The sequence below is a fragment of the Lampris incognitus genome, chromosome 6, assembly GCF_029633865.1.
Source record: "Lampris incognitus isolate fLamInc1 chromosome 6, fLamInc1.hap2, whole genome shotgun sequence".
In the NCBI taxonomy this organism is placed as follows: domain Eukaryota; kingdom Metazoa; phylum Chordata; class Actinopteri; order Lampriformes; family Lampridae; genus Lampris; species Lampris incognitus.
Window position 1 is genome coordinate 13,157,663 of NC_079216.1, and position 24,578 is coordinate 13,182,240.

General features: G+C 44.1%; 1 protein-coding gene and 1 long non-coding RNA gene across 2 annotated transcripts in view; one reads left to right on the forward strand and one right to left on the reverse strand.

Moving 5' to 3' along the window:
- The first annotated feature begins 7,783 nt into the window (after positions 1–7,783).
- Positions 7,784–24,578, forward strand: part of LOC130113708 (filamin-C-like) — a 38,899-nt gene continuing 22,104 nt past the window's right edge. Inside the window, exons 1-21 of the mRNA XM_056281307.1 lie at positions 7,784–8,273; positions 10,912–11,160; positions 13,076–13,173; positions 14,394–14,544; positions 15,104–15,222; positions 15,368–15,445; positions 15,593–15,755; positions 15,928–16,128; positions 16,325–16,441; positions 17,300–17,437; positions 17,613–17,739; positions 17,861–17,997; positions 18,153–18,346; positions 18,690–18,803; positions 18,913–19,056; positions 19,474–19,597; positions 20,255–20,415; positions 20,520–20,610; positions 20,799–20,968; positions 21,415–21,532; positions 21,647–21,909. Of these exons, the coding sequence (XP_056137282.1) occupies positions 7,895–8,273; positions 10,912–11,160; positions 13,076–13,173; positions 14,394–14,544; positions 15,104–15,222; positions 15,368–15,445; positions 15,593–15,755; positions 15,928–16,128; positions 16,325–16,441; positions 17,300–17,437; positions 17,613–17,739; positions 17,861–17,997; positions 18,153–18,346; positions 18,690–18,803; positions 18,913–19,056; positions 19,474–19,597; positions 20,255–20,415; positions 20,520–20,610; positions 20,799–20,968; positions 21,415–21,532; positions 21,647–21,909 (3,336 nt within the window). The 5' untranslated portion in view covers positions 7,784–7,894. The remainder of the gene's footprint in view (positions 8,274–10,911; positions 11,161–13,075; positions 13,174–14,393; positions 14,545–15,103; positions 15,223–15,367; positions 15,446–15,592; positions 15,756–15,927; positions 16,129–16,324; positions 16,442–17,299; positions 17,438–17,612; positions 17,740–17,860; positions 17,998–18,152; positions 18,347–18,689; positions 18,804–18,912; positions 19,057–19,473; positions 19,598–20,254; positions 20,416–20,519; positions 20,611–20,798; positions 20,969–21,414; positions 21,533–21,646; positions 21,910–24,578) is intronic.
- Positions 14,716–16,377, reverse strand: LOC130113709 (uncharacterized). The gene is made up of 3 exons (XR_008810350.1): positions 16,261–16,377; positions 16,064–16,158; positions 14,716–15,202 (listed from the first exon to the last, which is right to left on the reverse strand). It is a non-coding gene; the product is annotated as an uncharacterized LOC130113709 (long non-coding RNA).

Genomic DNA, 24,578 nt, shown 5'->3' on the forward strand with positions numbered 1-24,578 from the left:
TATATATATATATATATATATATATATATATATATATATATAATATCAATCCAGTGAGTCAAGTAAATTCTTTATGAGACAGTAGCTTTATTGACAGCTGATGATTGCTTATGGCATGAATCAGGCTTGTACTGTCTCATAAAGAATTTACTTGACTCACTGGATTATATATATATATATATATATATATATATATATATATATATATATATATATATATATATGCATCCCTTAAGGGAGGGGGCCCCTTAAATCCTAAATGCAATAAGCCCATGGCAAATACTTCTATGAATACAAAACTCATGAAAAATAATAGATATAAATGCAACACTATATATAGATCCAACAACCTTTGTCTGTGCTGCCTACGGTACGCTCCTCAAAATGGTGAAAGCATGTAAGATATGCCCAGCTAAGCACCTGTCAATGCAGGGCTCTCTTTATCAGGGCCTATGTTTAGCTGACCTCACCCTGATGGCTAGGGCCACTTTCTGTTCACATGTGTTTTCTGGACTGTGCTTACCCTCGGCCCTGAACTGTCCCCCCTGTGCAACTCTGAAACCAGAAAAGCATGAGGCCAAAAACCAAAAAAAAAGCATGCCCATATGCTGTTTTCACTAATTATCCGTTGACCTGCCGCCCCGTGGCAGTCGGTGCAGCATGCCGGTCTATGTCCGACTCTCCAGAGTTCACCTCAAACGTCTTCGATATTCAACACACCTACACGGCTGCTTCTTCGTGTTTGACGGGGTGTGGTTTTTGCACTTAACTGTGGTGATCTCAGCCAGCACGTCTCAGCAAGTTGTGAGCAGATTTTGAACTTTTTGGACGTTTTTCCGCTTTTCTGTGTAGCACAACCAACTCGCTCTGTGGTCAAGACCTTTCCTTGGTGGAGCTCCTGTAGGGTGCAGATGTGAGGCAGGACAGCAGCGGCTTTCTGCAGGGGAACTCGTGCAGGCAGACGCTGAGCTCTGATGGTACAGTGAGAAGGTTGACCGTCAGCATTGTTTCATTTACACTCGGTTTGGCACATGGAAGACGTGTCGATGTGACATGGATAGGAAACATGTAAATAGGAACCCCGTGACAAGTGAAACACCCCCCTAGCTGTCAGATGAAAACAGTTCAAGGCAGGAGTCGAAACATAACTGTTTACAATAAATTTGTGGTTTTCTTTTGTGATTCAGTAAAGATCTCTTTTTTTAAATGAGAGTGCATGCTACAGTAGCCTGATAATAGAACAATATTTAAGTTACATTTGTTATGATGTTTCTGTTACTTTGGGTTCAGTGTAAATACTAAGACGTGACCTATATAGTTATCATGAGAGAGCTATTTCTTAAATCCATTTGTACTAGCTTTGTAGAAAGTTTATTCTATTTTGAGAGAGCATTGTATATTTGATAGCCAGATGATATACTATATAAATGTTTATTTATGGTGATGTATTCACAAGACGTCATAGCATCACTAGCCATGTTCAGTGGCGGCTGAGTCATTGCATGCATATAGACTGCATATAGACTGCATATAGACTCCATTAGACTTCATATAGACGGCATATAGGCTGCATATGATCTTTGTTGCAAGAAAGAGCAATAGGAATCTTGTTTCTGCCAGCCCCTTGTGTTTCACATATGTATCTAAATGTTTCCTGAGAACATTAGTCATTTAGCTGAGACTAGATGATCAATGTATTGCAAATGTGTGTCCCGCGCCACTAGACTGCAACTTATCATCACTGTATTTCATAGGAGCAGTTTGCAATAGCAGGTCAGTTCCCAGTGACTGCAACAGTCCATGTCAACATCATCTCACCCAGGACATAATTTCTTTTTATTAATGAAATATTTTCATGGACAGAATCTCGACACAGAACACACGATGTTTCTGAGCTTGCCGCTTTGCTTATTGGTGGCGTTGTTGTTTTCAGTATAGTTGTGGCTATTTTGTTATCTGAAGCTCTATTTTGTACGGCAAATGACTTGAAAATAAATATATTCCACACCACACGATTTCCCGAGCCCTCTCTGTTCTTGGGGGAGTGATCTCAGCAGCATGGATCCAGGTTTTAGGGTGTCAAGGAAATCCCATTCATGAAATGACTGAGCAGTCATGGACGGAGCCTTGCGTCTCTTTCCTGTGCATCACGTTACACAGGTTGTAGGGTTATTAATAACCTGCATAGGTCAGAAGGTCCGGGACACACATTCTCAGCAGCTGGTGGGGGTGGCGGGTCTATAGGGCTTCACTCATTCCCCACCTGCCAAGACTCATGTCTAGCTGGTTTACATGAGGATCACCGTCCAAATATAACTTTACTAGAGGCAGGGCTGGATGGTCAGCGCCTTATTCAAGGAACGCTTCGTAATCATTAGAACTTCATTCATATGGAGTGAATTGGAGAGGAGGAAAGGTGACATGACTTTATTTCTTTGTTCAGACGGACACAGCCGACGACCGGGATTTCACTCCTACCGAAAACGACCACGGGCGGTCAAAATGACCGCCGGTTTTTAAACTCCACATTCTGTCAAGATAAATACCCAATTGAGATATTAATGCATTGCATATGTTAGTATGTCTGTTAGGAAACGACTGCCGCCAAAATGACCATTTTAACAACTATAATACTATTTTTAAACAATTTAAACTTCAGAGAGACATGGTCAAAATTGAATAGCAAAATTGAAAAAAGTGAAAATGCTACCTGAAAAATAAAACGGAAACACATATTGTTAATTGTTAATCTAACAAACGTAACAAGGCCTATAAAACGTGAAATGTAACAAAAAAAACCTGAAAGTAACCATTAAAACAGTCCCAAACGATGACTGGAACTTAAAAACTACCAGAACAAAACTCTATATTCTGTCAAGATAAATACCCAATGGAAATATTAACCATCTGTCCATCCATCCATCCATCCATTATCCAAACCGCTTATCCTGCTGTCAGGGTCACGGGGATGCTGGGGTGTTAATCGCCTTGATCTAAACAAATTAAAAAAGCAGTCAGCGTAGGCAACCTTGCCCATTTGGTTGAAAAGCATAGGTGTTTGTCATGTTTTGGACAGCAGGCAGCACTGTTTGTGTGTGTGTGTGTGTGTGTGTGTGTGTGTGTGTGTGTGTGTGTGTGTGTGTGTGTGTGTGTGTGTGTTTCTTTCCACAGCACTGTAACATCGTTACATGCTAATTATTTTTCTACTTTATCCTATGATCATTTTCCAGAAGCATGGTATGCTACAGAAAGCTCAAGGTCCAGTAACAGTATGACTTGTAAATGTAGTTTCATTGAACATGCTACCTTTCCAGACAACCTGGTGGTTACAGTAATGTTATCGAATATTTAATCATTGATTGTGCTTACTCATCTCTGAGATGAGTCCACCACTGAGACTCGGTGGTTTTGAGAGTAAATGCACACAGAGTGTTGTCTTGTCTCCAGCATTGCTCCGACGGGGGTAGGTGAAAATGGAGACCATTCATTTTCATTGCATACAGCACCTCTGCTTATCCTGTCAGCAATGGAATGCAGGCAGTGGCTACCTTGCATACAAGACCATTTTCATGGTGCAGGGACATACGAAACGTTTTTACTTCAATTCATCTTTTCCTGCTAGCGTCCACTGTTGCATCAGGGTTGAAGTTGCTCTTCTAGCAGGTTTGACTTGAACTTGCTATATGTATTCAATGGAAAAATTATCCATCCATCCATCCATTAGCCAAACCGCTTATCCTGCTCTCAAGGTCGCGGGGATGCTGGAGCCCATCCCAGCAGTCATTGGGCGGCAGGCAGGGAGACACCCTGGACAGGCTGCCAGGCCATCCCCCATCTAAATGAGTGAACAGTTAAATGGTCAGGGCATTCTACCATTCTTTACTGATCCCTCTTTTGTTTTTTCTAATGCCCAACCCACCCTCACACCAGGAACTGGTGTCAGACACCAACCAGCATGTGAAGTCAGCATTGGCCTCAGTCATCATGGGCCTCTCTACCATCCTGGGCAAGGACAACACTGTAGAGCACTTACTGCCTCTCTTCCTTGCTCAGCTCATAGATGAAGTCAATCAATTGTAGTATATTTTAGCCAGCACCTACTTGTCAGTCTGGAACTTGGAAGTCCGACAGGATCTTTTTGAACCTATTTGGGATTTTAAGCAAGCTTGAAAGAAAAATCTTACATAATATACATTTAGTGCATTGCATGTGTCAGCTGTCTGTTAAGAAACGACTGACACCAAAATTAACATTTTAACAACTTTAATACTATTTTTCAAACAATTTAAAATGGCCGCTGTCCAACGCCTGTAAATACTGCAACGTCTCGGCGGTAGTCATGGTGCGTCTGAAACGGCGGCTGTACGTGTTGGCAATACTCAAAAAATTAAGTTTAGACTATTACTCTGCACTGGAGGACGCCAGTTTTGTTTATTCTTTTCTCTAGGACAGCGCGATAAACATCGCGACGGAAATGACGCATTCAACACGCGTCGTAAATAGGGACATGACGCGCACGATGACGCGCAAATTAAGCGCGGTCATTTTGATCGTTAATGGTCGTTTTAGGTAAATCTTATCATAACGGTTTTTCGTTTGGGTTTTTTTGCGCAATTGATCCAAAACTCGTTTTAATGCAAAAATGTGCAATTTTAGGAGCAGTCAGGAAGCGGCAGGTCTGTATCTCTTTTTTTCTCCCCACAAAGTTATTAAACTTTGAACATCCAAAACCATCAAAATGGCGGCCTTGGTCGTTCTAGTAAATTGTATGTAAAAGCTGCATGTTCATTGACGGTGGCTATGGTGACACTCATTTCCAATAGAGAAGGGTTTACGTTAAGGTTGCATTGTATCACCACGCTTATTCCCACTATACACAGAACAAGTGATGCGTGAGGCAGATATAGATGAATACGGAGTGAGCATAGGTGGTTATAAGATAAGCGATCTCGGATTTGCAGACGACACGGTACTGGCAGCCGATGGACGGCAAGAGCCAAACGAAACGTTGAGTCGAGTAAATGAGGCAGGGAAAAAGAGGGTGCCCAGTTTGAATGTGAAAAAGATGAAAGTGGGTGAATCAGATATTGCAATCTCAGTAGATGGACAAGACGAATAACACATAGAGAGCTTCAAATACTTGGGAAAAAAATTAAAATGGTTCAGTTAAGCAAAATGACGGTGATTGTACAGATGAGACAAAAATCAGAATAACCCTAGCAAAGAAAAGAATGATGGAGATGGTACCAATATGGAAAGATGGGGGAATAAGAAGAGAAGTGAAGGCCAGTCTATTTAAAGCACTCGTCTGGCCGGTGTTATCAAATGGAGCTGAAAGTTGGACACTGAAGAAAGCGATGGCAAACAGGACTGAGGCTGCAGAGATGTGGCTTTATCGTAGGACGCTTCGAATAAGTTGGGCAGAGAAACGAACGAATGCGAGCGTCCTTACTGAATTAGAAACAAAATTAGGACTAATAGCACATATAACGAAAAGAAAGATATAATTCTTTGGGGATACCTGTCGCCCAGGTGGAAGTAAATTAACGAAGACAGCGATTTGGGGAACTACACCAGCAAAGCCCAAGAGAGGCCGACCAAAAAGGCAGTATCATGATGACGTCAAAGAATGGCTTAGTCTGAAAATATCGGAGGCAACAAGATCAGCTCAGGACAGAAAGAACTGGAGGAGGCTTGTTGGCAAGCTTGTCATCCTGATGGTGCTGGCAACCCTCGCTAAAGAGGAAGCCTTGAAGAAGAAAGAAGGAATGGTGACACGATTCATAAGAACTGAACTGATGACATTTCTAATCATACTTGTTTCCTTTGGATTTTAGCTTTAGGGAGGTCCTAAAAAATAAACCTACTGAATAATCCGTCAAACGCCCGTGAATACAGGCTGTGAAATAATAATTTGAGTGTTTATACAAACAAGAAACGGCTGTTCTGTTTTATTATTAAAGTTAATATATGTTGGACCAACTCTACCATTACTAACGGCACAAACAAATTTATGATAAACTAGTATATCATCAGCTATATGTGGACTTGTTGCTCACTGTAGTAAGGACAAATGACCCCCCCCCACTCCCACACACACATTGATGTCTATAAGGGGGATCTTAGCAGCATCATGCCCACCAGATGTGTCACAGGTTTTACCTCCACCCACCCTGTCTGGGAGTCAGTCTGTCTCTGCCACGGAGCCACACAAACATTCAATAATGATATTCAGCGTAGTTCAGTTTAGTTCAGGGCTTTTCCATGAAGTCAAGTCACGTGTAGTTGTAAAGCCCCAAATCACAAATTAACAGACTAATACGCAGATTTTAGCAAGTGATGACTTCTTAGCTTCTAAAATTGTGTGTGTTTGTTTGTGTGTGTTCACAGAAGTAACACACACACACACACAGTTTGGTTTATGATAGCTTGAAGCCTGACCCGTCACTGTGTATGTTTGCTGTCATGTTGTCGTTGTTCATTCACATTGATCAACCCACAGAGCTCTGTGCTGGGGCCTGCCCCTCCCAAAGATCATTTTCCTCTTCTGTTTCATCCTTTTGCTAATACAAGATTCAGAAATATAGCCTAAAAAAGGCAAATATTTAACATGAAAACTCTGTCATCATTAAAAGAAAGGAAGTCACATTTTGAATGGCGTGGACTGTAATGAGACAAGGTAAACATACACAGGTGGACAGCAATGGCATTGTGTACCTGCTGTCATTGCTTGTTTCCTACTTCCATCTGAACAATAACTCAGCCTTCAAACGCCCATCAAAGGCTGGCTGCACCTCTCCCAGTGAGCCGAGGCCACTGGGACCAGTGGGCCGAGACGTGAGGCCACTGGGAGCAGTGGGCTGAGGCCACTGGGACCAGTGCAAGCACCACAACACTGCCTCGGCCTTTACTGACCTTCCACCAGTGTCTACATGGAAAATGCAAGCATAGTATTTCACTCACAGATGGCAGATAACAGCCCCACAGGCGTAATGTAGTCACCTCATCTGTACCAGGGTGACATCATGCTTCGTAATATCTTTATCCGTAAGACAGAAAGGTTGGTTGGGGGGGGGGCGACTGAACTGCGTAACGTCAATGATCTGGTTGATTCTACCCCAGCTTTCGATGACACTTTGATGACACCCACGGGGATTCACTTTCTTTTCTAAGCCGAGCTGGTCAACCAGTAGGACCCCTCGACATGACGTGACACACATTTCACAACAGGCGAGAAGCGCCGGGCCCCCCCCCTGCCCCTCCCCCCCCCGTCCACCCAAATAGGAGCGCCTAAGAATAACGCGTTGTGCCGCAACTGTTGCGCTTCGCGGGCTCTGGCCAATCCCGGCGCGCACCGTTACGCAGGACGGATGAGAAAATAGTCTATGATTCAAGCCAGGGCCCCGTAATATGATGGGCGTGACGTGGCCGGGGGGTCTTTTATAAACCGTCCGCTTCCCCCCGGTTCACTTATCAAAAGTTGAACAAAACTTCAGCTCACCTGCCGCTTTTGTGTTTGTCCCAAAAAAACAAAAAAAAAGAAAAAGAAGAAGAAGAAGCCTCGTTCTTCTTTCTGGGGAGCCGTCTATTAGGAAGCCGCGACTACATTTGTCACGAAACTGTCAATTAAAAACCAAAAAAACCCTGAAGACCGGCTGCTCTGCACGTTGTAAAGATCGGGATCATTTAGTGATTCATTGCCCTGACAGAGGAAACGCCTTCGCGAGTACATCCGAAAAGCCTCCGGCGTCTTCTTGAACCCCTCCAAGCGGCTTCTGGAACTTCTTCTCTCCGCCGGCAGCGCGCTTTGCCATTGAGCCGCTAAAGTCTCGACATAATTCCGCACCCAGCTCTCGCCGCGCTATAAAAGCCCACTCGGAGGGAAAAGGCCGTCATGATGAGCAACAACTACCCCGACGTGCAGCCGCCGCCGCCGCAGTACTACCAGGGCACCGACCTCGGGGAAGAGGAGGACGACGAGATGCCCGCCACGGAGAAGGACCTGGCCGAGGACGCGCCGTGGAAGAAGATCCAGCAGAACACCTTCACCAGGTGGTGCAACGAGCACCTCAAGTGCGTCAACAAAAACATCAACGACCTGCAGCGGGACTTTAGCGACGGGCTCAAGCTCATCTCCCTCCTGGAGGTGCTGAGCCAGAAGAAGATGTACAGAAAGCACCACGCCAGACCCAACTTCCGGCAGATGAAGCTGGAGAACGTTTCCGTGGCGCTCGAGTTCCTGGACAGGGAGCGGATCAAATTGGTGTCCATAGGTAAGAGAGACTGAGATTCAAAAACAAAACAACAAAAACAAAACAACAACCGACGCAATTTTAAGCCAAAAAAAGTTTTAAGGTTAGAGTAGGAAAAGTAATTGTGACGCCTCGCTTTTTGTTCGTTCACTACTGAAAGGTTCACACAGGTAAACTATGTCGGCAGTGATGACGTCACATACGTTACCTGACTGAGTCCTGACAGGGGGATGATGCTCAGCATGTTCAGTCCAGTCTTTCTTTTGACAAAGCGTCATTTTTCTTACAAACACAAACCCAAATGTACGGCTAGTTAGATGTTGTTATATTTACGGGTCCTATGTGTCATGGAACTCTGCAGCCTGCCCAGTGGCCCGGGGAGGGCTAGGGTCAGAAGCTTATTGGAAACACTTCTTGCGTAGGTGACATAGAAATAACTGGTCTATCTCAGGGCAAAGGCGTGCTATGTCCACATCAATTGATAGTAGGTTCCTGTTATGGCAATGGGATGGCATGCTGTGGTTTGGAAATTTACTAGGGCTGTGCTAATGAGAAGACACTCGGAATTATGCGGGGCAACGGACGTGCACGCACACACGCATCTGCACAGATGGACACACAAGCAGACTGATGCGCACACACACATACACACACACTAGCACACTTTCTGCACCTCATAATCACGCTCAGTTAAGGCCAGGAGCTTCCAGCCAAAGGTCAAATTGGCTGGCAGAGATTTAATGTTGACAGTCAGCAGCTCGCGAACCTCTTAAACAATGGAGCCAGACCTGGCAGATACATTTTAGAACCAACTCTGTGAGCGCGTGCAGTCCTCACAGGCCTGTAATAAGAGCTGTTGTTTTCCATGCTTTAATTGGAGATGTGTGGCTAAAGCACACGGACAACACTCCTATTGAAGCAGGGATATTTGTGGATCGATAAAGTGAGAGGGTTTTGGACATTCCCGTCAGCATGCGGGGTTGCTACGTTGCGTACTGGAATGTGTCCTAAAAAAAGGATGCAAGAAATTGGATGTGTCTCAGTAAGCTTCTCCCCCTCTTGCAAGAAAAAGACGGTGCCTGGTCAGAATAGCACACAAACTGATGAGAGCCCAACAAGCATCATGATATGTGTAAGCAGGGGACACTTTACACAGGTACACGAGTTATTGCGGCTAATCAGACAGCAATAAAAAATCCCAGGGCCATATTTCATACGACGGTTATTAAACTTTTGACAGAGAATGTGTTCGTTTCGATGACCGATGGCTCTGCAACATGCCCGGGTGAAATTCCCAGTGTGACCGAGGCTTTGAGCGGGGGGCTGTGAAGGCCACCATTTGCCCCACAGGTGTGTGTTATTGTGTGTTTGTGTGTGTGTGTGTGTGTGTGTGTGTGTGCACGTCACGACACGGGGACGTCTTGGTGGAGCGTCCTGGGAATGTCCCGGTGTCTTGTTAGGCATGGCAGCTTGGGAGGCAAAGGTCACAATCACAGGTCCCCCTTCAAACCGGCAGGAGTTGGTGTCTGCGAGGAAGTGGAAGGTGTGTGTGTGTGTGTGTGCCCAGAGTTGTGTGCGTTTGGTACCAGGTGTTGGTAGAATCTTTGACAGAAACAGGCAGTGATAACGATCATACCAGCATTTCATATTCAAACACTTCTTTTTTTTTTACTCCCAAGTACGTCCTCTGGGTCCACTGCAAACCTTCTCAGATGATGTTGTAGATACCTTGCAGCAAACCGCAAACCCTGAAGTGGCTGTGGACTTGTTTGTGCACACGTCACAGAATGAAGCCAGGGACCTCTTGTTAGATATCTGTCTGACCCCACAGCTGTCCTCAAAGTCAGAGATGGCGGGATTAAAATCACAATGTACCACACCGTGCCACCTGTCTGTGCCTGTCAGACGGCACATCAAACTTTACCCCGTGATAGACTGCTGAGCCGGAAAAGATAAATAGTTTAGGTTTAATAGCATGGAAAACTGATATCAAATTGCATCCTTTCAATTCAATTCACATTTCCTTGAAAGGTTTTTATGCAAAATTAACAGATGACTTCAAGGAAGTCAGTCAGTCCAAAACATCATGTTACCCACTCTTATAAGTGCATCAGGAAATGGAGTGCCCCCTTCACCCAGTTCTAGAGACAACAGATGTCATTGCACTCAGGAGGTAATTGAAATCCAAGTGTTGTTTATGCAGACAAGCATTCATTTTTCACATATCCTCAGCTGTCACTGTGTCTGGACTTCCTTTGTTGACGGGATGACAGCGTGTTCGGCCTGCTGCTGCCAGACGGCTGTCTAGCAGAGGTGGGCTGGATGAGTAAGATGAATGTCTTCTCAGCGATCAGCCGACTTCTCCTCAAAAATAGTCTCAATTCAGATGAATACAGAGAGAGTGCATGTTGTGGTTGGATAAAAAATCTTCCTGTATCCTACAGGAGTTTATTTTGTTTGGGCCAACTTTTATTTGCTTTTGGTCAGTGAATGTAGATCTAGACATCACAGCACCTCACAGGCTGCTTATAAAACCTTATAAATATGAACTCGGAAAACTTACAGCACCATCATCTAGCATACCCCCTGAATGACTGAAGCCATCAGATGAGTTATAGATTGAGTTCAACTCTGTCTTCTTCTCTGTCTCTTTTTACAGACAGTAAAGCCATCGTAGACGGAAACCTAAAGTTGATCCTGGGGCTCATCTGGACTCTCATCCTGCACTACTCCATCTCTATGCCCATGTGGGATGATGAGGACGATGAAGAGGCCAAAAAGCTGACACCCAAACAGCGCCTGCTGGGCTGGATCCAGAACAAGGTGCCCCAGTTGCCCATCCACAACTTCAACCGTGACTGGAGGGACGGCAAGGCCCTGGGGGCCCTGGTGGACAACTGCGCCCCTGGTGAGAACCCCCCCCCCCCGGGCTCTGTGAGGTTAGACTCTTGTCAGCTGAGTTCTGCTGACGGAGAGGGCTGAGTGCTGATTCAGGGTCAGTTTAGTGTTGGCTGTGTGTGTGTGTGTGTGTGGGGGGTGTTGTATACTGGGGTTTTTCTTTGTTGCTATGGAAGTCAGAGTCAGGCATGTGTCAGCCGATGCTCTGGATATGACATCACCTCCACCGGAGAATTTGGCTCTTATTCTCACCTAGAGGATGAGCGATTTATATCTGTCACACTGCCTGGTATTCGCACACAAGCACAAGAACACACAGGGCAGGCACACACACACATATACACACACACACACATACGCACACGCACACACACACACACACACACACACACACACACACACACACACACACACACATTTGTCCAGATTCAGGTTTCAGCTGGTGTAATCTGCTCCCGGAGAGCAGATAGTGTCAGGGGTCTGTGAGGGATCTGGAGGAGGCTGCAGGACATCCCTGCCAGCTGTCCCACAATGACTGAAGCCTTCATTCTCTGTCTCTGGCCCAGAGGCCCAAGCCCGGCTTTAATGTTTATAGCCTCCTGGCCATACAACACCCCCAAATTTGGACACCATTCCTCCTCTCCTGTCAGGAGGGGATGCTTGGCACCACCTCATGAATTGGAGCAATCCGTTACTCGGGGAAAAGAGAGCATGGGCGTCGGATCAAAAAGACCACACGGGTCCATTTTGAGATGGTGCCAGTTCAAGCGGCGTGGATGCTCCCCAAGGCTAAACTCCTAACTGAGCCTTCCCCCTTGTTTCTCTTTACAGAGACACAAAGATGGAGGAGTAGTGAGGGGGAGTGAAGAACATTGTGTTTATATGAGCCAGTAGTCTGAGCAGAAGCATCTTTCAAACACTGCATCAGAACAGTGACCATACATGGCTCTGCTTTTAACGTTGGGTCGCTGATGTATTGGCCAGCCTATGACAATACATGGGAGAAAGTCAAATTTAGGTTCGCATTATTCCTACTTAACAAAACTACTCCTTCCTCTAAGACGAGAGGGGAAAAATACACAGTTTGAATTCAGAAATTTAGGAAGTCATTAGAATTTCCATAGATTAATGTAAGGATGATGATCAGATGCAACAATCTGAAGTACTGTCTACAACCATACTCCTATGTAACTCTAGCCTATAGGTAGGTGGCTTTATCGACCGCAATGATGCTGCAATTAAATAGATTACGTCCCTACTGTAAACATGACATGGCTGTGAACTGAAAAATTTCCATTTCCTGTGGGAATAATGTTCCACTGTTGGGTCCTCCCTAAACCCACCTGACTTTAGGCCTTACAGAGGGAAAATCCCTTTGTTCTCCGCTGTTTCTGAATACCATTATCATACAACACACCTCCTTTCTGTTAAGCAGATGGATGAAAACGCTGCCTCAAATCCACAGTCAGTACAGTAGTATTGTGCTGGTATTAACCGGATAATGGTGTACTGTGGTGTTCCTGGGCCCTTTGAACGAGTGACTCACTTCATAGCTAAAGCTAATCCAATTTAGGTGTTAGCAACATGGAAGAGTTTCAGCCTCAGCTTGAGTCCCAGCAAAAGCACCGGATCGTCCATTGCTATTTTGCTTCAAGCGCATCGTAGGGAAAGAGAGAGGGGCATCCTGGGTAGTCATGCGCCCTGAATTTGCAGGAGCGGAGAACTGTCAGCGAGTACGGTGTCATGCGACGATGTAGCAGGAGGTGTTTTGGAGATAACAGTGACAAGCCGAGTGGTCTTATTATAGCTGTCACTGCGGCTCAGACGTCACTATGTCTGTGACGTCTGAGCCGCCGGAGAATTATTTCCCTCTCTTGTCTCCACTATCTTGAATTGAACTTGAATTTCTTCTTCATTCCTGTCAGGTCTGTGTCCGGATTGGGCAGACTGGGACCCTAACCAGCCTGTGGAGAATGCCAGAGAAGCCATGCAGCAGGCTGATGACTGGCTGGGTGTGCCTCAGGTAAGAAGACCCTAATCGAACCCATGTCAGCAGGCACTTGTCAAAAATCTGGACACAAGTTTGTTTTAGCTTGTTTAGATTCACATCTAGGTTAGGTTTGTGTCATTTTACAATGTCACGAGTGGCTTAAAATTTACACAATCATACAAAGGTGTTTAAATGGCAATTTATTTTGCATTTTGTAACTGACAACTTACTCTAAACTCAACATAGAGCCCGAATTCAGCCCCCACCCCCAAAACTGGTACTACAAGGTGTTTAAACACTAAGTAACATATGAAAATGCTAATAGATACAGGTCTGACACACACCTTACCACACACAGCTGTACATAAGTAGTAACTCGAAAATGAGTTTCTGTAGTATAGGACGTATAATGGTGTAACATGAAAATCCTGCGGGAGACTCGAAGTATTACACCATGTTTACTTACTAATTTTGTTTTTGATTTCTTCTGGCATTGTAACTCTGTTTGCTGTGTGTCTGAGTTTTGCTTGGTAGATTCCTTAAGGTGTGTAGGTGTGTGATTTCTTAACACGTTGAAAGCCAGGCAGTGAAACAGTCATATATATATATATATATATACACACACACACACACATGTCTGTGTTTACCCTAATAAAAGAGATGAAGAGATGTGCATTTTTACAAGTCCCTCTGTAAAGAATACATATCTCAGTGTGGTGCTGTGTTGTACTCTATGCAGTTGTGTATTGGTTTGTCTAAGATGGTGGGGGGCTGCAGCAACTCTCCAGTCCTGCAGCCTGGCTTTGGTGAGACGGCCTGAGGTGAATATAGTGGTCCAGCGGGGCCTGGGGTTGGATTCTGGCAGGGCCATGTAAAGAAAATGTGGTAGAGGTCTGGCTTGGGCCAAATCCCCCCAGGCATGCTTATTGAGGGCAACAGTCCTTACCCCTCTGTCCTGCTGTTAAATATAACCAGCTGAGCACATGGCTTTACACCACAGGCAAACAGGGCAGAGGAGTCAGGGGTGAAGAGAATAAATAGGTTTAATCCTTTTCAAATCCCACTCTGTGGCACTGACATGAGGGAAAGATGTTTGCAAAGTCAACCTTACCCTCCCTGTTGAATACAATGTACAGCTGAGGCACGAGCTACAGCTAATGACAAACTACTGTATAGACCTCATCACACCGAGGCCTGATGACGATGGCTGCAAATTTAACCCTTGACCCGCCGCCTGTCTACTTGCACTGTAGGTGATTGCACCCGAGGAGATTGTGGACCCAGATGTGGACGAGCACTCAGTGATGACTTACCTGTCCCAGTTCCCCAAAGCAAAGCTCAAGCCCGGCGCTCCCCTCAGGCCCAAGCAGCTCTTCCCCAACAAAGCCAAGGCTTATGGACCAGGTGGGTGACATGGACGCTCTGTTCACCAAGGATCCACATCCATCAGTTCATATTGAGAATGTCCAACAATACAATACACACAAATGTTTGTGATTGTGTCATCTGTCGATAAAGTTAAGAATAATTCATGTTGAAATTCCTAAATAAAGACACATAGCCTTAATGTTGTTGTTTACAACAGTGACTTTATGCAGCCTGAGTTTTATTTTGACTTAAACATTCTTTATCAGGTCTATATTGGGCAGTTGACACAATGGTTGTTCAGTATCTCATGTAACTTAGATATGGAGATAGTTTGTCAACAAGGGGCCATGTTTTGTATCCGCAGATAATTATGCTATTTTTCCTCATATCTCGACTGAAAAAAAAAATTAAAGTTATGCAGTTGTGCCATAGCCTCAAAACTCTTGCAATGATAATGAGGTCATCAGGCTTGCAAGGCTTGTTAAGCCCCACAAACACACTGCTTGTTTTGTTTGAGTAATTGCTGACCAAGAAAAAAATAAAACTAATGGCATTTCTTGTTCATATGGATGGTATATAAATACTTTCTATCCAGGAATTGAGCCTCATGGAAACATGGTACTGAAGCCAGCGGTGTTCACCGTGGAGACTCTGGAAGCAGGAAGTGGTGAGGTCCTGGTGTATGTGGAGGATCCTGAAGGACACAAAGAGGAAGTGAGTATCTGAAGTATCCTTACTAAAGTGCTAGACACCGAAAATAATGATTAGAGCTGTACCTAAGTTTAATCTAAGTTCAGAAGCTAGCGCATGTTGAAATTAAATTCATCTCATGTTATCTCCTCACTTCCCTGTTCTCCAGGCTAAGGTTAAACCCAACAAGGACAAGAACAGAACCTACACCGTCACCTACGTGCCCAAGGTTGAGGGCATCCATAAGGTGAGAAACTAGCGTTTTCAACTTTTGAATGATAAAATAACAGATCCTAAATCATTGTGGACAACTAGACACATCTCTCTCTCTCTCGACTTTTAAAAGAATCTAAAGCTCAACGTTGTAAACATCCTCCCCCACTCCCCCTTTTAGGTCAAAGTGCTGTTTGCTGGTCAGGATATCGACAAGAGCCCCTATGTGGTGAATGTGGCAAAGGCTATGGGCGACCCAAGCAAGGTCCATGCCCGAGGACCAGGTCTGGAGGCTACAGGCAATGTGGCTAACAAGCCCACATACTTTGACATTTACACTGCAGGTAAGACCAGAAACCATTCACACACACACACACAATAGGAATGTGATCTAACAAAAGGCTTGCTAACTTGCAAAACAGGCCAAAGAATCACATGTATTTACTCAAGTGGCCCCAGAACTACAGTCTCTCTTTCTACCTGTTATTGGTAGTATTTCTCTCTGTGTATGCTCAGGTGCTGGTAACGGTGATGTCAGTGTGGTCATCGTTGACCCACTGGGCAAAAAGGACACAGTGGAACTTATGCTGGAGAACAAGGGGGACAGTGTTTTTCGCTGCACTTATCGACCTATGCTGCAGGGCCCCCATACCATCCACATAATGTTCGCCGGCCAGGAGATCCCCAAGAGTCCTTTCACTGTCAACATCGCAGAAGGTGAGCCGCCTGTGTTTGTCAGCAATTTTTCTGCTGTCAAAAAAAAGAAGAAAATAAATAATAATTAAGAAAAAAATCACACTTGTTGCCATACTGTTTTTGGACAGACTGGTATGTTCGTTTACAACCTACAGTCACTGCCATTATTCCTGGGGCCACACACCCAAACCTTTTACTTCCTGTTTGTCATTTCTAGCTCCGCCCATTGCTCCTCCCACTGGAGCTCCAGTGCAGATAGTGCCCCAGTCAGTGCGCACCCCTACTGGAGCAAAGGGCGGAAAGGGGGCTCACCCCCTCATGCCTGGCCGACCAAGTTAGTATGGTCTGCTGGGTGGAGCCTGTGCTCATCACACAAACTTGCTAGCCGGGCCCCACCCCCCTCCCTATGCCATGCTGTGCAGATACCTCTGAATGCTTCCTGTTACTGGGTCTCTCCAGTGTGCTGTCTGAGATCCACTGTTCTATGCTATGCCTGGAGTTCCCAATTGTTCTATGCTATGCCTGGTTGCCTGTTCTGTCGCCTTGGGAATTCTGGTTCGGCAGCATTAGCTGAATTTAGTTTACTTTAGTTTATAATTCACATTCATTTGGTTTAGTTTAGAGTTCACCATAGTTTACTTTTGTAGTTTAGTTGTGATGAAAGAGCGGGACCATGTGCAATGATGGATAGATTTACAGTCTATAAAAGAATAGATTTCATATTGTCTTAGCATCAGATATCCTTGCTTGCACCTTGATGAATTTATGTGTTGAAATACATGCACTTATTTGCATTGTCGTTATTGTTATATTTGCCCATATCCGCCTCGTATTTTGCATATAGTTTATGCTTGTGGTCAACATCTCTGACTGAGTGTCAAAGAAGTTGGCAGATGCCTGCCTCAGTGCTCTCAACAGCCTGTTCAGTTTGATTTTTAAAATGCATTGTTTTGCATTTTTGGTGCATAGGTTGCTGCAACAAGCTTTATATTTTTCCTACATGTCATCTGTTATGTCTCTGTACAGTTTATAGTGCTTTTGGTGGTTCAATGGAATCCTTTTTTTTGAACGGAATGACATGTCTTCTATGTGCTACTAACACCACCCTCAATTGCTGGCTATTGTTAGTTGTCTCAGCCATGGCCGAATTTTTTTCCCCCTCTTTAATCCTTGTTTCATTCTTCTGCTGCAGCCATCAATCCCAACGCCTGCAAAGCCACAGGCAGAGGCCTTCAGCCTAAAGGGGTGAGAGTGAAGGATGTGGCCGACTTCAAGGTTTTCACCAAGGGGGCTGGCAGTGGAGAGCTGCAGGTCTCAGTCAAAGGGCCAAGTGAGTCAGGCAGTCTTCTCCCTCTCATAGTTTCTCCTGTACAATATACCCCTTCATGTAGGTTGCCCACAGACAATGACTTCTGTGAAGAAACATGATGCAAAATACATGAGAATAACTTTTGGATTTGGTTTAAAAAAAAAATCCATCTGTTTTGTATTATTCATGTCTTCAGGTGGAGCAGAGGAGCCGGTGAAAGTGCGCAATGTTGGAGATGGAGTGTACGAGTGTGAATATCACCCCATGAAGCCTGGTAAATATACCGTCAGTATAACCTGGGGAGGACAGCCCATCCCTCGCAGGTGAGACCTGTTCTTCACTCCAGTGATCAAGTAAACCAAATGACAAAAAGAAACAGTGTATTTTTATTTTTTGTTTTGCTATGTGAATCATTGTGTATTATTTCTTTGTGTGTTGCTGCAGTCCCTTCGAGGTTGAGGTGAGCATGGACGCTGGCTTTCAGAAGGTGAGGGCCTGGGGACCGGGTCTGCAGACTGGCATGGTGGGCAAATCTGCTGACTTTGTGGTCGAAGCCATTGGCACTGAAGTTGGAACTCTGGGTAGGTTTGCTCATCAGTGGAGATCAGCAGTAAAGAGACTCCAAACATACATTTATACTGGACTCTGTTTCTCTCATACTACCTCAACCATCACATGCCATATAATCTTTATGTATGTGTAACAAATTAATTCACCCCATTCTTCCCGTGAACAGGCTTCTCCATTGAAGGGCCATCTCAGGCTAAGATTGAGTGTGATGATAAGGGCGATGGCTCCTGTGATGTGCGCTACTGGCCCACTGAGGCTGGCGACTATGCTGTTCACGTCATCTGTGATGATGAAGACATCAAGGACAGCCCTTTCATCGCCACCATCCTCCCAGCAGCCAATGATGTCTTCCCTGAGAAGGTAAGCCCCAGCCATGACATCAATGTGTACAATACAAGGACATAATAGGTTGGTAGGCTGGTAAATCCCACAGACAACAGGACGTGATTGCTTATCACGTCCTGTTAACTCATCATGTCCTGTTGCAGCGGCCTCACCCAGTACCGGTGTAGGAAGATGGCGACGCAAATTCATGTTTGCGGCGGCCTCACCCAGTACCATCCATGCAGTGTCTTTGTCCACGTCTGTGTTTGCGTGAAATGAAATGACAAAGTGTTTTTGATTCTGATCATCATGGTGCTGTTTTTGATAATTTCTGAACAAAATATGTAATGAAATATTAAAACTTGTTTCCCCATCACAGGTGAAAGCCTTTGGTCCAGGCCTGGCACCTACTGGAGTCATTGTCAATAAACCAACCGAGTTCACCATCGATGCCCGCATGGCAGGAAAGGGTTACCTCAAGATCTATGCACAGGTATGGATAGGACTGTCCACCTAAGCCTTGATGAATTTTAAAGGAAGCCATCATCTGTAATGCATGTGGAAGCACAAGCTAAAACCAACACGCGTTTTCACCCACTCAGGACACAGAGGGCTGCACCATCGACATCAAGATCAATGACAAGGGCGACGGCACCTTCCTGTGTGTGTACACTCCCAGTAAACCCATCAAACACACCATTATCATCACCTGGGGAGACGTTAACGTACCCAACAGCCCTTTCAGGGTAAGACACATTCAGATGCACACACATACACACAGGCGTGACACTGCACACACACTCACACACACACACACACACACACACACACACACACACACACACACACACACACACACACACACACACACACACACACACACACACACACACAGGCATAGAGACTCATGTGTACTAACAAATACACATGAACCAGTACCCGAAACACACACACACAAATGCAAAATTGCACGCATACAGTCTGACACACACTGGTATGCACACTCACACTTTAACATACACACACTCGCATGTCACACACTTTCTGTCCCTAATAACTGAAATTGAATGATGCTTCTGCAGATATGTAGATAATTAAAGAGGTTTACAATTGCGGTGCACAATCCCACCGCTCCAGTTTCAAGTGCGATGTGTGCTCATCAGATACTGGTTGGAGAGGGCTGTCACCCAGACAAGGTCAAGGTCTTTGGGCCAGGAGTGGAGAAGACGGGCCTCAAGGCCAACGAGCCCACCTACTTCACTGTGGACTGCGGCGAGGCTGGCCAAGGTGAGCGTGTGGGTGCAAAAAGGGAGCAATTTCAGGAAATGCAAAGTACGTAGTACATAAATGTCAGGCTTATAAATTTCTAATTTATTGGTTAGAACATATTCACGCGTGTATAACATTAGTAAAATGAGAATATCTGGTTTTTTTTTGCCAAGTAAGTTTTCAGGTAGTAGAGTTTGACTGGATGCCTTGCTTAGTGGAACACATAGACAAACACATTTTTTTAAAAGTGCTATGAATTTGCATACACGTTTTGTTTTACCTGTATGTCAGAAATATGGATTTTTGTGTATATTAAAATTAGTGCAAATATTCGACAATATAAAAAAGTGCACTGTATGTCAGAGGCAGTGAGACAGGTTTGCAGTAGCAAAACAAATGCTATACCTATAAGTATGAGCGACACTGTGGTGGCAGGCTGTGGACACCATCTAGGACACATAAAGAACTGAGAACAGAATGGGTTCCTTAAAATTGCCATTAGGAGCCTTGTGTCTAAAGGTGAAAAGAGGGACCTGTATAGCAATTTTAAAAAAAAGTATGTGCCCTCAAGAACAGATGAAGGTAGTTAAGGTTAGGAAACTGTCCATGTTTATTTTGACTGCACAATTCTAAAAGACTGTCATGACTAAATGTGTCCTCTGTGTGCATCCTCAGGGGACATCAGCATTGGAATCAAGTGTGCCCCGGGAGTGGTGGGACCAGCTGAGGCAGACATTGACTTCGACATCATCAAAAATGATAATGACACCTTCACTGTCAAGTACACTCCCCCTGGTGCAGGTCGCTACACCATCATGGTGCTGTTCGCTGACCAGGTATGATTGCTGTCTTCAGTACATAGGGCCAGTAGGTTGTGTGGCTTAAACTCTAGAATACCTCGTCCTTCATCTAACGTATCTGATGAATGCACCTCCCTCAGGAAATTCCCATCAGTCCCTTCAAAGTCAAGGTGGATCCTTCTCACGACGCAGGCAAGGTGAGAGCCGAGGGCCCCGGACTCAACAAGACAGGTGAGCTCATTTCTGAAGTGGAATCAGAAACCCAGATCATAGTCACTTCAGCATGATGTTGTATGTACAATATACAGGAATTTGAGTTGGCAATGGGTATCCTTTGCAGTGCTTAAATTTCACAGAACTGATCTTAAATCAAATCAGATTGGCAGCACTGACAAGAAATGTGTGCTGTTTTGTTACAGGAGTGGAAGTGGGCACCCCCACCCACTTCACCATCTACACAAAGGGAGCGGGAAAGGCCAAGCCTGAGGTGCATTTTACAGCATCTGGACCAGGAGATGCCGTTACTGACTTCGAAATTATCGACAACCATGATTACTCCTACACTGTGAAGTACAGCGCTCTCCAACAGGTGGCTCTCTCTCTGAATCCTGAGTCCATTACTAACACTGTTGGATATATAGGAGCTGACCCTTTTGCACTCAACTCTAGATAGACAGATAGACAGACAGACACAGATAGATAGATAGATAGATAGATAGATAGATAGATAGATAGATAGATAGATAGATAGATAGATAGATAGATAGATAGATAGTTTATCATCATCAGGGTGGAAATTATTTTTTGCGGCCTGTTCATGTAATACAAAAGACAGTAGATAAAAAGTTAAAATACAACACAATTCTCAAATACAGAACAGACAAACACCACGTGGATGCAAACAAATACACCAACCTGATAGACCACACAAAATTCACATCAGCCACAGCACAGATTCACAAAAACAAGTAGAAAACAAGCACACCTGCACAATGAACACCATGAGCGATCTTCTCTTCTGTCTTGTGTTCCAAGGGCAACCTTGCAATCTCAGTGACTCATGGAGGAGATCCCATTCCCAAGAGTCCATTCCACATCACTGTGGCTCCTCCTCTAAATCTTGCCAAGGTCAAAGTGGAAGGATTAGACACCAGTAAGTTACTCAAAGAACATTTCTTTCAATTTGTGATTATTTTAATTATACTACCAAATTAAAAATAATGAATGAATGAGCTAAGTTAAGCATTTGTCTGTATTTGCCCTGCAGAGGTGGAGGTCGGAAAGGATCAGGAATTCACTGTCAACACCCAGGGTGCTGGAGGGCAGGGCAATGTAGGTGTGAAGATGACCTCACCCTCTGGCCGACCAATCCCTTGCAAGCTCGAATCAGACAAAGCCAAAGGCACTCACAGTGTGAAGTACATCCCACCAGAAGAGGGACAATACAAGGTCGATGTCAGCTATGACGGCAACCCAGTGACAGGAAGCCCCTTTGGAGTTGAGGGGGTGATGCCTGCTGACCCTTCAAAGGTAAAAGTCATTAAAATTGATGGGGTCATTTCATTGAATCTAGTCAAACGTTCTGGGCTTTACACAATAAAGACTCCCAGCTGTTAAGCTCGAGATGTTCCTCTGATAAATGTAGATGTGTACCTAACCATACAGCCCACCCTAGACAGCAAGGAGCAACTCCAAGGTCTGCAATTCCTGTTTTGACCAGGTTCAGGAGGAACAATATGTACATAAAGCACACAGCTACTTTATCTCATCTGACTCCAGCTGTACACCAGCAGCCACAGCCTGTCACAAAAAAAAAAAAAAATTGCGCAGATAAAACTCTTAACACACTAAATTTAGCGTTACTAAACGTCAGCTATTTGGCAGGAAAAACATTTTTAATCAATGATTTTATCATCAAGCACAATCTCAATTTTATGTTTTTAACTGAAACTTGGTTAGACCAAGACAACAGCGCAACTGCTCTTATTGAGTCAACCCTACCAACTTCAGTTTTGTGAGCGAAACCAGACAGCATAAGAAAGGAGGTGAAGTTGCCATTTTGTTTGATGAGTTGCTCCAATGCAAAAAGATATCTTATGGAAATTTTGCTTTTTTTTAATATGTGGCTCTTCAGTTAAATTCCTCTTCTCGAGTTATATTTTTAAATATCTATAGGCCACCAAAATGCAATGCAAACTTTTTGATTAATTAATTGAACTGCTGTCAATAAGCTGTACTGAATTTGACAGTGTAGTTATTGCTGGCGATTTAAACATCCATGTTAACAACCCCCAGGAAAGAGGAACTAAAGAACTGTTGTGTTCTTGATAACTACGGACTGACTCAGCATGTGACAGAGCCCACACACAACAAGGAGCACACTCTGGGCTTAATCATCTCCTAAAATTACAGATGTTATCAGATGTTACCATTGCACTCGCTAAGGTGAAGGTGATCTCTGGTAAGAAAAGATCTCCACGGAGATGTGCAACAATGGTCAGAATAGAAAAAAGAGTGACGTAAAGCTGAACGCAGGTGCCAAAAAACAAATCTTACTGTTCATTATGACATCTATAAAGAAAGACTGCACATTTATAATTCTGTGGCCCTATTTCTCTGATATCATCGCCTAAAATAATAATAATGTACATGCCGTTTGCTATTGTCGACAGGCTAACAACCCCCCCTGTGGCAGTAGCCTCTGAATTTCTATCTACCAGGGCCTGCAATGAATTTGCCTCCTTGTTCAATTGCAAAATTCAGAAAAATAGACAAGCAGTCAGTGCCTCCGTACTAGGTGCAGGGCATGTGTTGTCCCTATGTCAACATAAAATCAACTCAAATAGCATGACACAATTTGATCCCATCAACCATAAAAAACTTGGAGGACATTATACACCATCTGAAATCCCCCTCCTGATGCCTTGATATTCTGGCAATGCGCTTTTTCAAAAAAATTTCTAATTGCATGACTCAGATCTTCTTCAAATTGTCAATGTGTCTCTTCTCTCAGGTCTCTCCCCACAGGCAAACCCTCTCTTAAAAAAGAATAATCTAGACACAATGAACAATTATAGGCCCATATCACATCTCACATTTCTAAGTAAAATAATTGAAAAAGCTGTTTTCCAGCAGCTCAACAATTTTTTGCACTAAACAACAGTTTTGATGTATTCCAGTCAGGATTTCGACTACACCACAGCACTGAGACTGCTCTTGTTAAGGTCTTTAATGACATCCATTTAAACACAGACAGTGGCAGAATCTCAGCCCTGGTATTATTGGCTCTCAGTGCTGCATTTCACACAGTCAACTACAACATATTACTGGACCGATTTAAAAACTGGGTGGGACTTTCTGGCACAGCACTATACTGCTTTGAATCTTACTTAAAGGAAAGTGTGTCTATAGGTAATTACATATCTGAGCGTACAAAAATGACCTGTGGAGTTCCCCAGAGGCTCTATTCTGGGGCCGCTTCTGTTTAACATTTATATGCTCCCACTAGTTCAGGTTATGGAAAACAACAAAATATGTTACCATAATTATGCAGACGACATACAGATTTACATAACCATATCACCAGGGGACTATAATCCTATACAAGCACTGAGTAAGTGCATTGAACAAATCAATGATTGGATGTCTCAGAATAATCTTCAATTAAACAAAAGATAAAAGTAAAGTAATTGTCTTTGGAGCCAAAGAAGAACGGTTAAAAGTCAGCGCTCAGCTATAATCGGTAATGTTAAAAACCCCAAACCAAGCCAGAAATCTTGGTGTAGTCATGGACTCAAACCTGAATTTAGATAGCCACCTTAAGACAATTATAAAGTCAGCCTACAATCACCTGAAGAATATGTCAAGAATTAATTTGTCTTTGAAAAAATCTATCAAAGAGCTGCAGCTGATTCAGAATGCTGCTGCTTAATTCCTTACTAAGATCAAAAAAGTGGATCACATCACTCCAGTTCTGAGGTCACTACATTGGCTTCCTATCTGTCAAAAAATTGATTTTAAAACTCTGCTCTTGGTTTATAAAGCACTGAATGGTTTAGGGCCAAAATATATTTCTGATATACTGCTACACTATGAACCATGCAGACTGCTCAGATCATCTGGGACAGGTCTGCTTTCTGTCCCCAGAGCCAAAACTAAACATGGAGAGGCAGCTTTCTGTTTTTATGCACCACATACCT